Source organism: Pipistrellus kuhlii, unplaced genomic scaffold (assembly GCF_014108245.1).
Source record: "Pipistrellus kuhlii isolate mPipKuh1 unplaced genomic scaffold, mPipKuh1.p scaffold_m20_p_7, whole genome shotgun sequence".
In the NCBI taxonomy this organism is placed as follows: Eukaryota; Metazoa; Chordata; class Mammalia; order Chiroptera; family Vespertilionidae; genus Pipistrellus; species Pipistrellus kuhlii.
Genome location: NW_023425573.1, coordinates 21,149,012 through 21,163,574, shown reverse-complemented (window position 1 = coordinate 21,163,574; position 14,563 = coordinate 21,149,012). Strand labels below are relative to the sequence as shown.

General features: G+C 37.0%; 1 protein-coding gene across 16 annotated transcripts in view; it reads left to right on the top strand.

The window, feature by feature from the left end:
- The window catches only part of DOCK10 (dedicator of cytokinesis 10), a 208,645-nt gene that overhangs the window by 146,923 nt on the left and 47,159 nt on the right, over nt 1-14,563 (top strand). For all 16 annotated transcript variants that reach the window (XM_045575320.1, XM_045575321.1, XM_045575322.1 and 13 more), the window contains exons 21-28: nt 18-139; nt 512-598; nt 2,392-2,484; nt 2,898-3,016; nt 5,731-5,800; nt 9,109-9,222; nt 12,325-12,396; nt 13,507-13,653. In XM_045575320.1, coding sequence (XP_045431276.1) covers nt 18-139; nt 512-598; nt 2,392-2,484; nt 2,898-3,016; nt 5,731-5,800; nt 9,109-9,222; nt 12,325-12,396; nt 13,507-13,653 — 824 coding nt within the window. The remainder of the gene's footprint in view (nt 1-17; nt 140-511; nt 599-2,391; nt 2,485-2,897; nt 3,017-5,730; nt 5,801-9,108; nt 9,223-12,324; nt 12,397-13,506; nt 13,654-14,563) is intronic.

The following is a 14,563-nucleotide window of genomic DNA, read 5'->3' as shown; positions in this document are numbered from 1 at the left end:
GTTGTTTCTCTGCACAGTTGGATATGCGTGGCTTCCTCTGATGAAACATGATCAAATAGCTTCTCAAGAGTATAATATCCCAATAGCTACAAGCCTGCCTCCTAATTATTTACGCTTTCAAGATTCTGCAAGTGGAAAGGTATTGAATGATGTATAATTTAAGAGAAAGAAATACATGAGCTAAATGGCATGAGGTTATCTTCTTTCTGCTATTTAAATTAACCCAACCATATAGGTATAGTACATCCATTATAATTATGAATCCAGTGCACCTACGATATTTCATATATCTTGTTTACTTTATGGCCAATAGAAATGATCTATTAGCAATGATCCCTTGATACCACACTGGTCTCATTCATTAGTATTGCCAAGTGTATTTGCATCTTTTATTTCCTCTATATGTAGATTAATGGATTAGGATAGCAAATGAACATACACTAAATAACCTATTTATCTGCTTTCTTTCAAATTGCCACAGTGACAGTAACAAACATTTTTCTTTTTGCAGCACGGTGGGAGTGACTTAAAATGGGTTGATGGTGGGAAACCACTTTTCAAAGTATCGACATTTGTTGTGTCAACAGTGAATACTCAGGTGAGCATGGTGTCTGAAATGTTAGCATCTTGTCCAACAGGCAGAGTCATAAGGTGTCTCCTATATTGACAGGAGAAGACTCACCATTTCACAGGGTGTCAGAGGAGCTGGTGATGGAAAAGGAGCAATGTTTGTGGCATAATTATAGGCCTCTCCCAGGGGAGATAGTACATCCTAATCCATAGAAATCCAGCCACCAAAGTACCAGAGTGTATTTATCAGGATGACACCTTCCTTGGAAGATGGTTTGCTTCCACCTACAGTATTAAAAATGTGAAATGATAAAAATAAAAACTTTGGACTTTTACCTGAAAACTAACTCTAACTCCCAATGCCCAGCCAAAGCTTCTCTAATGGTAAGGCCATGAGGTCGGCAGAACTGCATCTGATAACTACCTCCGCCAACTTCTGGCTCAGTGACCCTGGACAAGTCACTTCACCCAGCATCCCCTGTTTTCTCATCAGGAAAAGGGTAACAATTAAATCTCTCTACCACAAGGGTGTGGTGATGATTAAACTGAGAAACTACATGTGAAAATATTTCATGAACTGCAAAATGTGATACCACAAACTCACCCCTCCCATTATGAGGCATATTTTACCCCAATGTGAGCGTATTCCTGGCACCAATTATAAACCGCAAAGCAAATTATCACAAGTACCCAGAACACGTTTTTCTCCTTCCTCAAATTCTCTGTGTATCTGCTTTTCGATTTTTGTTTCACACTGCTTTAAATATAGTACATACATGGTTGCTAAGAAAAAAAGAAATAAATTAGGACACATAGATGGGATCAAAACTTCTCTCAGTAATCTCAGGTGCCTCAAGACAAATGTAATGCTCTTTCCCAAACCACAAATGGCCTTCTAGAATTGACAAATACCAGAGAAAGACTCAGAGAGTGTATCTGACCCCTCAGCACAGAATTTAGAGAATTTCCAAAGTGCTACTCTCTTCAGTAAATACCATTAAAGGGTGTATCAATCTGCTGGGGCTGCCATAACAAAATACCACAGATGGGGTAACTTAAACAACAGACATTTATTTCTCATAGTTCTGGAAGCTGGAAGTCCAAGATCAAGGCATCAGCAGAGTTGGTTTCTTCTAAGGCCTCTCTCCTTGGCCTTCTCACTGTGCCCCACGTGATTGTTCCTCTGTGGGTGTACATGTCTGGTGTCCAAATTTATGCTTTTGTAAGGACATCAGTTATATTGGACTAGGGCCACTCTAACTGCCTCACTTTAACTTAATTACCTCCAAACACAGTCATAGCCTGTGGTCCTGGGAGTTAGGACATCAACCTATGGATTTGGGGGGGACACAAAGGGTAAGAGTCATGTCATCTCATGTTGTTAGTGTGCACTTCCTAGTTTTTTATTATCTCTGGCAGATAAGCCTGAAAAGGTCCTTATGCATTCCTCATGTGTGTTAAAGAAATGTAAGAAAAATTAGTAGAAGTCTATGGAAGAAACTGGAGCAAGAATAGGAAAGAAGACAATTAAAAACACACAAAAAGGTAGAAAGCCAAGGAAAGTAATTCTCCAGCCATTAGGAGATAGCCGAGAAGGAAAACAAGTCTATGAGCATAAATTATGGAAGGGAGTTGACTTCGTAGTTTATTTCAACTCTAGCCCTCCTTGAGAAGCGGAAATGAAAGCTGTGTTATTGAGGCTTTCATAAAGCACTTCCACATGAAGGCATCGATCCTACAGAAAGGCTGCCTCCCATTACCGTGATTGTTACACGGTTCACATGTCCTCAAAAATAAACACTTTTATTCTTACTGTTTCAGGATCCATATGTGAACGCATTTTTCCGAGAGTGCCAAAAAAGGGAAAAAGATATGTCTCAGTCACCTACCTCGAATTTTGTCCGCTCTTGTAAGGTAAAGTGATATACAAATCATTTCAGTGGTTTTGGGGGGAGAAATGGGCAAAAGGGACCTTTGTAATTTTCATTGACTCACAAATTAAGAAGTAATTATCGTTGAAGATTTTTAAATGCCTTATCAATTAAGGAAGTCAATTATTTCATTTCACAATTCCTTAATAGTTTCTGTCTGTGAGTTAATAAACAAGCATAGGTAGGTGTTTCAAAATAAGAATGATTGAAAAGTAAAGCCAATTGATTTTAAATTAGTTTTTAAAATCCCATTGCCACATTGCCCCCATTCTAACCCTAACCCTAACCCTAACCCATGCCATGCTAAATTTAATGAGCAGCAAGTTCTGAACACCATCAGCAGAATAGGCTTTCAATTTAATCAGTGCCTTTTTGCTTCCTGTTGGTTTACTACAGAACTTATTGAATGTGGAAAAGATTCATGCGATCATGAGTTTTCTGCCTATAATCTTGAACCAGCTCTTCAAGGTTTTGGTCCAGAATGAGGAAGATGAAATAAGTACAACTGTGACCAGGTATCCGTAACATAGTCTTAGGAGAAGAGATTTTTCTCCTCTGTGGTTACACAGAACTTTGATTTTAACTGAATGGCCACCTAATTATGTATGTTTGTATTTCATTTGAACACATATCTCAAATTTAAGTATTTCTTACTTTTGATTTCTAATCATCTGTTGTTATCATTTGAGTAAAAGACTATACTTCTTTTTCAACTCTTCTTTGTGATATTTAAACTTTTTCATTTGAGGTAATTATAGATTCACATGCAATTGTAGGAAATAATGCAAAGAGATCCTATGCAATTTACCCAATTCACCCCAAAGGCAACATCTTGCAAAACTGCAGTACAGTAGCACTACCAGGATATTGACATTGATAGGCTCAGGATATGAAGCACTCCATCTCCACAACTGTTTCCCTCTCATCTCCACCCACACTCCTCATCCCAGGTAACTACTCAGCTGTTCTCCATCTCCAAAATTTTGTCATCTTAAGAAATAAAAAATTGGCCGAAACCGGTTTGGCTCAATGGATAGAGTGTCGGCTTGAGGACTGAAAGGTCCCAGGTTCAATTCCGGTCAAGGGCATGTACCTTGGTTGCGGGCATATCCCCAGTAGGGGGTAGGCAAGAGGCAGCAGATCGATGACTCTCTCTCTCATTGATGTTTCTAACTCTCTATCTCTCTCCCTTCCTCTCTGTACAAAATCAATAAAATATATTTTTTTAAAAAGAAATAAAAAATTGTATACATATGTCTACACTAAAAAGAGAAAGATGCAAATTGACCATACCACTGTGATGCCCACCAGCCAATCAAGAGTGAGTATGCAAATTATCCCAACAAAGATGGCTAGTAGCGAAGACTGAAGGCTTCGCCCGAGTGAAGACTTAAGACTAAAGGCTCTGTTGTGGCTGGAGCCAAGCCTGAAGGCTGAAGGCTTGGCTCTACTGAAGGCTGAAGGCTTGGCTCTGCTGCGGCTCAGGTCCTGGGTGCTGGAGAAAAACCAGTGCTGGCAGCTAGGGAAAGGAAGGCCTATTGCACAAATCTTCATGCAATGGGGCTCTAGTATATATATATATATATTTCATCTATCTATCTATCTATCTATACTCTTTGGGATTGTTTTTTTCTTTTTCACTCAGATTAATCCTCTGGAGAGTCATCCAAGTTTATGAATCTATCCATAGTTCCTTTCTTTTTTTATTTCTGAGTAGTATGCCATACCAGAATATGTTTAACAATTCACTAGGTTGTTTCCAGTTTGGGGTAGATTTGGGGTAAATGTAAGTTCTCATATCACTAAAAAAAATGCCCAGTGTGATTGCTGGGTTGTATGATGGTTTTCAAGAAAATGTTTTCCACAGTGACTGTACCATTTTACATTCCCAACAAATCTTTTTCTTTCTTTTTTTTTTATATTCTATTTTTCTTCAACTCTTCTCACTTTAAGTTTGTCTATACTACACATTCTTCCAACATTACTAATCTGTCTGGTGACTTTGGCAATCATAATTTCCTCTTCATAGAGATCATGTTTTGAATTATTGAATCATCTATTCTGAATGTTGTTTTTCACAGCATTCCAAAAATAAAAATTACTCTTGGGATTGACATGTTTGCAGTACCTTCTGAACTCACAGGCATATGATTAGCCTTTTTTCAGGAGAGTCTTTGGCCTTGGTTTCCTCTCCTCCACCCCCCACCCCCAATATTTTTATTGACTTCAGAGAGGAAGGGAGAGAGAGAGAGAGAGAGAGAGAGAGAGAGAGAGAGAGAGAAACATCAATGATGAGAGAGAATCATTGATCAGCGGCCTCCTGTGTGCCCCACACTGAGGATGGAACCTGCAACCCAGGCATGTACCCTGATCAGGAATCTAACTGTGACCTCCTGGTTTATAGTTTGATGCTCAACCTCTGAGCCATGCCAGCCAGACTCTTTGGCCTTGTTTTTAAAGTGGAGCCATGAAGCTCTGGAAAGTTAAGACAGCTCTAACAGTTCTATAACCAGCCAGTTCTAGACACAGATTAAAAGTCCCATACTCTATCTTCAATGTGTGCTATTATAGCATGAGTATATGTGTCTATATTGACAAGATTCCCAAGTATTTCAGCTAATATATTTGTTGAATTCTGAGATATTCCTAAATGCGACAGCTCCATATGGAATAACTAGAAGTGTTCATGTGAAAATATCAACCCTCACCAGCAGTGCTATAGAAACCCTGTCCCAGCTAAGAGTGGGGGGCGGGGGGGGGGGATTATACATCTTAACCTAATCACTTTTTCCATAAGCATTAAAATATAGTGCCTCTAGGTTGGAAGTGAATCCCTTTAAAAATGAATATGATCATTCAAGGCTAAAGATCTGAAGTTTTAATCAGACACTAAAAATGATCCTTTTTCTAAGAAGACAGTGTCAGCAAACACAGGCACCATAATAGCACATTCAACTCAGGAGGCAAAAAAGAAATCTCCAATGATACTACAGCCATAAGACATTATTTATATCTAGTTTTTAGAGATTTCAAGGTTGGAAATGGCTAGCAGGTACTATAGATATTAAATACTCAATATTGGAGAGGTAGGAAGGAGAGTCTGAAATTGATTCATTCATTTACTCATTAACTATAATAGTAAGCACCAGTTTTCAAGCACTCCTGTGAAAAACAAAGTGGAATTTTCCTGCCTTCTCCAGAAAGGCCACTGAGCGTCTGTTTTTTTCAGGGTTCTGACTGACATCGTCGCCAAGTGCCACGAGGAACAGCTGGACTATGCCGTCCAGTCATACATTAAGGTATGAAATCACCACTTGGACATTGGTCCTATGCCCTTGTGCTGTGTGGCTTGTCTCATTTCCTGTCTACATAAGTGGGAAGTTTTTCTCTTTAGCTAGATGGTGTCCACCAGAGTAATACCAAGCATTCCTCTTAGCTAATTAGAATTTCTTCTCTTTGCATTGATGGGCTAGATGTATTGTTTGAATATATAAGTGAATAAATAACATGTACATATGCAAATGAATGTTTATATGGGGAAAAACAGCCAAAAAGTTTGAGCTAGAGAATAAAAAAATTGTCGTTTGGACGTCAACATTATAAGAAATGAAATTTCTGTGTAAATTTAAGGAAGATTTTTCATGTTGGTTTGTTGAATGCTCTATGTTTCTTCTATAATGTTTTCTTAGCTTTTCTTATTGTTTTCTCAGGCATTATTTCATTTTCCCAGTTACTGTATATTTGTACCTGCTTCTGGTATGTTAAGTCCTTTATCCTCTGGCATGAACCACTAGCCCATTCCATCAACTGTGCACTGCTTCTTCCAGTGTCCTTCAAGTCTATATTCTCATTTCCAGTTGGCCTATGAATTAATGCCCGTGAACTTGCGATGATGTTTGCACATTATAAATCCTGTCTGAATGTCATCTTCTTGAATGAAAAAAAATAAAATAAAAAATCAATCAGAGATAGGTTAGTTCACTTTATGATGCATAGAGGACCTACATTTCTATTTGTTCTATGCAGAGGTGAAATCTTTTTAAGACATAGACCATTTTAATTAAAATAATATATTCCACTAATACATATGGACAGACATATACCCATATATTTTAGATGTCTAGAAAGGTGACTAGAAAAGAATTTATGGCTTTTTGTGCTAGAAACTTGGGAGGGGGTGGTGTTTTTCTTAAACACACACACACACACACACACACACACACACACACAAACAAATATATTGTAAAAGGAAACAAATACCTGCCAGAAATGTTAGGTGGTTTCCCAAATACCTTACTATAAGTATATGAGTTATTTCATAATCATTTCCCTTTGCTCTAATTTTACTCAATATGATCTACATTTCATTTGCAGAAAGCCATATTCCTAGATTCACCTATAAATGCCTTTTTAATTTGATCTCTGTTTAAAGATAGAACCTTTGCATACTTTTATATGGTGCTGATTAATTTATATTCAACAGAACCATCTACTGAATTTTCACTCTCTCAATGCTTACCTCAATTTTCCATTTCACTCTTCAAAGGGACTGAGACAAAAAAAAAAAAAATTCTCCAGTCCATATTACACAAAGTCATCTCCATTTCAATGCAGTTATTATATACCTTATTCCAAAGGAATCATTAAAAATTATATTAAGAATCTACTAGTGTTGTGACATTTTTGTGACAGTCAAGTCTGATCTTATGAGAACCTTGAAATCAGCTCTCAGACTCCATCTGTGACAGGTCTGGGAGATGTTTATTGGCAATGCATCCTGGGACGGTCTTTATTTCTAACCAGGATGTTTGAAATATCCCGATGAGATCATTTGATATTGTAATAAGAGACTGCTTATTTAGCTTTCTCTGAAGGGATTCAAATTCAGAAATACACCTATGTGGAATTTCAAGCTGATAACAATTCCTAAAGGTGTTCTATAACACATTTTCATAATCTAAAATAAATACAGCCTAATAAATATAACCAGCTAAAATTTTACTCTGGAAAGATCATGAAAGTAGCAAGTGGGAACCTACATTCCAGTCAAGGTTAAATAGTTAACTTGAGCAGTCAGCTTCTCTGAACCTCATTTACTCCTCTGTGAAGTGAGATGGGATAGACCAGATGAACTTCCAGCTCTGTGATTCTATGATTGGACACCTGTTGTAATACATGGTTGACAGTCTGGCCTTAACTAAGGAGTCTGATTTCTTTTTTTACTTTTGGTGGGAAAAAATTATTTCTTAACATGTAAATAGATATTAAGCCCCACAACTATGAGTGTAATAAAAACTGATGTTCTAGTACCTATATATGCTTTGATGTCCTTGAGAGATGTGATATTCAATGCAATTAATATTTATTCAGAAACAAACTAAACACCATTTCAAGTTCAGTGGTGCTAAATGCTGCTAACTCAACCATCTGTGGTATCCAAAATACACACATACACCATGTCTTTTTCAAAAATGTATGTCTAAAGTTAAAGTTAAACTAATGAAATGCTATCGATTACAGAAATTCATGGAACTGACATGTGATAACAAAAATTTTAAAATAAGAATAGTTCAGAACTAGTCATAATGCCCTTAAGCCTAAATGACTGTGCATGATACTAGGTGGTTATGATGTTACCTCACATGAGTCCATGATCAAGGGGGAAAAATCATATTACTCTTGACTTTAGCTAGTTTTATGCATCTCTTAGCTTTGTCTTTCTCTTCTGGGATGAACTTAGAGAAGTCAGGCCCCCTCAAGACACTTAACTGTTGATGAACTATGAAGTTCAAACAAATAATTACAGATCCAAATTTGAATGTGCCTCTGCTTTGAGTTTCTTGCTTGCCTTCACTCCTGATTATAATGAAGTCTGAATTGTGGATATTCTGAAAAAAATGACCTCACTTGAGGTCAAACTCATAAGTAAAATGGTATGATTCAGGAATAAGCATTTTATATTTGAAATATACCTGTAAACATTGATGGTAATATCCTTAAAATAGATGAACAAAAACTGAAAACTAAAACCATTACATGCACTCATTAATGATGCCAAAACCAATCTTTTGAGAAATAAACAAGTGAGTAGGTGTTATTTTACTGATGGCCAATGTTCATGATCCTTTGATGGCTGTGCCTAAGCATGAGGTGGTAGGCCTTGGGCATGTGGGGAGCTCAACTACTGGCCTCTGGAAGGCACCTGCTTCCCCACTTGGCTATTTGAGTGGGTGCTCTACCCTTTCAGGATGAAGAAATGCTACCATGCCACCTGTTACCAGTGGAAGGAAGGAGAAGGGGAAATGTGTCCTAAGTAGGTGGGTCAAAGCCCTCCATGTTTCCTTGAATCTGCTAAATTACACTCTGACTCTTCCTTTGATTTCTACAAAAAGAGTTTCAAAGAGAGCTTAGGTGAGCCAGCCCCTACCTGTGCAGTCATAAATAGGAACAGGTGTGTACTGCTCTTCTCATTGGGCCTTCATTTATTTCATGACAAAATCTGGTATGAGCAGATAAATTTGAGTTAAGAGTTATTCATGGAACATTATTTCTGAAGCATTGTTTTCTTAAAGCATATTACTTATTTCACTTTTTGGATTTTGTTCAGTTCGTGTTCAAGACCAGGGCATGCAAGGAGAGAACGATACACGAGGAATTGGCTAAAAATGTGACTGGTCTTTTGAAATCAAATGACTCAACAACAATTAAGCATGTCTTGAAGGTAAGGAATTGAAAGACGATTCTTTCATTGTTAGTATAAGGCTCACTCTTAACCCCCAGGAGGTGATAGCATCCACTGATTTTCACAGATAATTTCTCTTATAGTTTCTAGTAGTATACATATATCGAAACTGTAGCATATAAAAGCATTAAGCAAGAGAGGTCTATGTCAACAGAAAAGATCACCTTAAGAATAAAATGGATTTCAGTCAAGTTCTTTGGCCTAAAGACAGAATAAATGTCTATGAAGAGTTATCTCAAACATTCTTCTAAGTATAATAAAAATCAAGTTGAGTTTATTAGGTACAATATATAGCAACAAAAGGATTAATGCTATGTTAATAAATATATTGACAACAGAAAGGAAGCCAAAAACAACCACTCTTTGACCCCAAAAAGTTGAAACACATAAGGAAGTGATGGTAAAAATTTATGAAAAGACAGCTGTAAATTATTATAGAAGAGTGAACTTAGTTCCCAGCTTAATTATCTGTCATGATGAGACCCTCAGCTTCATGATGCAACATAAATGAACCTAAAAACAGAATTTGTTGAGTGAAAAAGGTAATCAGAGGAGAATACATAGAGGATAATTTAATTTACATAAAGTCAGTGGTAAGCAAAACTAAATTTGTTTCTTCAACGTATGATATTGGTAGCAAAATTATGAAGTTAAGCAAGGGAATAACTACAATAAAATTTAGAAATGTTTGTGGTGGAGGGGAGGGAAAAGAGAGGATGAGGGGTTGCTATATAAACTGTACATATGCAACACAGAATTTTTTATTTGGGATAAGTATCACCCTTTCACCCTTGGACTTCATCCTGGTGCACGCTTTGATCTTTTCTGACTGAGCCCCACCCCACAGGAAAAAATATGACAGTAGCCAAGAGGAATGCTCACTGGGAGCTCCTCCCATGCCTTCCTAAACTTTGAGGATCCTCAGAGTCCCCACCTCATGGGTTTCCAGGCTTCCTCACAGGCCTACTTAGATCTCATTCCTAAGTCTATCCCTCACCGGGAAAATCTTCCTGCCTGAGTACAACCCTAGAACCAGTTTGCAGTGGAAAAGACACTAGTTTGTGGACAACACCTGGTTGTGCAGGCTGGACAGTCACACGTGGACCAAATCCCTCTAGGTGCAGGACTGAATCTTGGGTGACAAGAAGCTATAGGCCAGGGTTGTTCTTCCCTGAGATACCCATATTTTGGTACAACACTCCACGTTGTCATGGAGTTATGTTTGTCAAGGTAGGATGATCAAACTTTGTTAGCATGACTTCGAACTTTAAATATTTAGACCTGTGGCTTCAATTTTTTATCTTTCCTCTAGCCCTTGAAATATTAGGGGTTGGCCTGCTAAGATATATTTTAATATAGAAAATTTTAGTTTTGTTTACCAGGTGTACCGGTTAATAATGCGGATTTTTTTTTTCAATAGATGAAGTTACATATATGTTGTTACATATGCAATTTGATATGTATGCTATTTTGTTGTATTTACAGCAGGCTCCAAAACTTCATATGTCAAATTTTGTGAAGATGTTAACATCATAGATGTTTTTACACTTAAAAATGTTGAATTTCTCGGGGCTTGTCCGGGGTGGGAATGGCTAGGGGGTGGGGGGAAGAGTTCAAATGGGGAGAAAGAAGACATATGTAAAACTTTAGGCAATAAAAAATGTCAAATTTCCCCCCCCCCAAAAAAAAGAGCATTTGGGGGAAGTTTTAGTTCATTATTTTGAAGAAAAGTGCTGCTGAAAGTTATCATATACTTCAGGAAGCTTATGGTGAACATGCTCCATCTTAAGATACTTGTAAACTAGTTCAAATGCTTTAAAAGTGATTTTGATGTGAAAGACAAAGAACAACCAGGTCAACTGAAAAAGTTTGAATATCAACAGTTACAAGCATTATTGAATGAAGATGTGTGTCAAACTCAAAAGCAACTTGCAGAATGATTAACCTTTGCTCAGCAAACAATTTCTGATCATTTACAAGCAATGGGAAAGATTTTAAAGGAAAGAAAATGGGTGCCACATCAACAGAATGAAAGACAAATGGAAAACCAAAAAGTCATCAGTAAAATGTTGCTTCAACAGCATGAAAGAAAGTCTTTTTTGCACTGAATTGTGACTGGCCATGAAAAATAGATTTATTTTGAGAATTCCAAATGCACAAAATCATGAGTTGATCCAAGTCAAGCATCAACATCGACTACAAGGCCAAATCACTTAGAAAGAAGACAATGCTCTGTGTTTGGTGAGATCAGGAAGGTGTGATGTATTATGAGCTTCTAAAACCAGATGAAACTATTAATACTGATCACTACCAACAATAAATAATCAATTTGAACCATGTTTTAATTGTAAAATGACCAGAATAGGCCAGAAAACATGGCAAAGTAATTTTGCTTTATGATAATGCACCATCATGCACTTCAAAACCAGTTAAAGATACGTTAAAAGATCTTGCCTGGAAAGTATTAACCCACCTGCTGTATTCATCAGACCTTGCTCCTTCAGATTACCACTTGTTCCGATCAATGGCACACACAATTTCAGAGCAGCACTTCAAAACATACAAAAAAGTAGAAAATTGGTTCTCTGAATGATTTGCCTCAAAACAAGAAAAGTTCTGTTGGGACAATATCCACAAATTACCTGAAAGATGGAGGAAATGTGTAGCTAGCGATGAACATTATTTTGAATAAAGGACTTTGGATGTTTCTCTTGAAATTACCATGTTTTCTTTGATTATATAATCTACATTATTAACCAGTACACCTGGTAAATAAGTGACACAAATAGAACCTCATGGGTAAATACTGCATAGGACTATTCTTTAATTAGCCATCCCTTGTAGCCATTAGGCATCTTGTTTTAAACATCTTTGAGATGACAGAGAAACTGAAATGTCTGCTTACTTTTACCATTAGGTCTTTGGTATAGATCATCCTAACACATATTATTGCTCAGATGCACTTACTTTCAAAGAACACACTGTAAGATAAAGATTCTATAATATTACATGATGTAAAGAACAGAATTATCATTATTTCACCATAGGAGAATTTTTCACTGCCTTTTCTTTTCCTAACAGCATTCCTGGTTCTTCTTTGCAATTATCGTGAAATCAATGGCACAGCACTTAATTGACACAAATAAAATTCAGGTAAGATCATAGGTAAACAATGCTACACATAGGTAAATTATGCTCATGAAGGTGCTGTCAGTAGTTCCATTGGTATTTACTTTGTAAATTGTAGCAATATATGTTCATTGCCTGTTAAGTAGGAGAAATGACTGTGTATCCCTTTAATCTCCATGATTTTCCTTTTGCAGCATGCAAGGCCGAGTACTCAGAATCTTAGCAAGTTAGGCTCAGTCTAACATCAACTTTTGTGTTTTTATCTATAGCAAAACGTGAATCTAATGATAAAAGTTGAATTCTGAAGATAAATGGATCTTGCCTCTCTCATAAAAAAGGGTCTGTGTAAATTCATGACGTAGAGCCTGAGATGGGAAGTCAGCTGCCTGGACTTCTCCCTTATGGGCAGGAGTTCAGGCAGCAAGAATAGATTCCTGGATCTAATGCTGGTCTTTAGGGATCCATTGACTTTCATTCCATCTAACACATGTAAACTCCCAGCCGCACCATTTTGCATCTTGTGGAAGAAATGTCTTGACTCTGAGCTCCCACTGGCACCTGCTGTGGCAAATACTGAGACCATGAAGTTAAGGCTGGCTGGTACAAACTTTCATCTCTGAGTAAGATCTGAGGACCCCTGGTGGTTAGTACTCCCACAGCCAACCTCCCACAGCCAGCCAACCTCCTGCAGTCCCTCTCCCCGACTGGTCCCTATCAGAACTGGTCAAGAGGGCCCCAAATGGCCCTGATCACCAGCCAGGTCAAGGGACCCCACCCATGCACAAATTCATGCACTGGGCCTCTAGGAAGTTATATAAATGTCTAACCACTATGCTGTACACCTGAAAATAATGTTATATGTCAACTTGTAATGGAAAAAAAGATGTGAAAAGTTATAGAAAAATGCTGCATGTTTTAATAGTTTGCAATTAAAATATGTTATAATTTACTTTTTAAATGAAAATTTTATTGGCCAAAGGAGAAGGAAAATTTAAATGAAAATGATAGAAATCATGACCTTAAAATTAAAAGGGCTCCTATTTTATTATTACATTCAAGTTTTCAGTTTATTTTTTTTCCAGGCTTAGCATTTCATATGTCACATTATAAAGAAATGACCTATTCTTTTCTTAGCTTTCTCGGGCTCAAAGATTTCCTGAATCATACCAAAATGAATTGGACAATCTGGTCATGGTCCTAGCTGATCACATGATTTGGAAATACAAAGATGCCCTTGAAGAAACAAGAAGGGCCAACCACAGCATTGCCAGGTTTCTTAAGGTACAGTTATGAGATGCAATTCCAATCAAGTTCCCATGCTAATGGATGTGAGATATCCTCAATGTTAATTGATTCAAATCTTCATTTTTTATGAGTAGTCACAACTAACACTGTTTGATGAATACTTTTATCTATCTTTCCTACGTGAAATACTGTTTACGGTTTTTTGTTTGTTTGTTTGTTTTTGGTGGGCTTTTTTTGCCTGTATCCTCCAAAACTACCTGCTATTTACACACTCATTATAGATAAGAGAGTCTGAAAACAGAATAAGAAAGACAGTGAACAGTTCCCTGATAGAAATCTCAGGATCTTTTATCTTCACTCCTCAAATTCAAGCTGCCTTAATTGAAAGAAAAGCTCCTCTGTTGAAGGAGACCTGAGATTTTAAAAGGTTTTTCTGACCCATCTCTGCCACCCCTGTTCCTTCCGAGAGCTGTACAGTACAGGAATGAAGTTGCTAAAGAAAAATAATAAAATGTAACTGTTTAAAAAATAAACACACAAGTAAAAGCTAAAACTTTCTATAGAAAAGGAAAAGGCTATAATATTTAATTGCAAAGCTCCAAGTGATGTTGTATAAAATTGATCAATATTGGTTTGTAGCTTTCTGATGGGTGTTCTATATCTAACACTTTAACTAGTTGCCATATGTGGGCAAATGCTTAAACATACTTGAGAGGTTTTTGGCATACTCAGTACACAACACATTTAGTTAAATGTTATTTTATTTCAATAAATTTCATTATCTTTTCAAAATCTTTAATGATCTTTAAAGTAAAATGTTTTTTTTTGTTTTGTTTTTTAATATATTTTATTGATTTTGTACAGAGAGGAAGGGAGAGAGATAGAGAGTTAGAAACATCAATGAGAGAGAGTCATCGATCAGTTGCCTCTTGCACACCCCCCACTG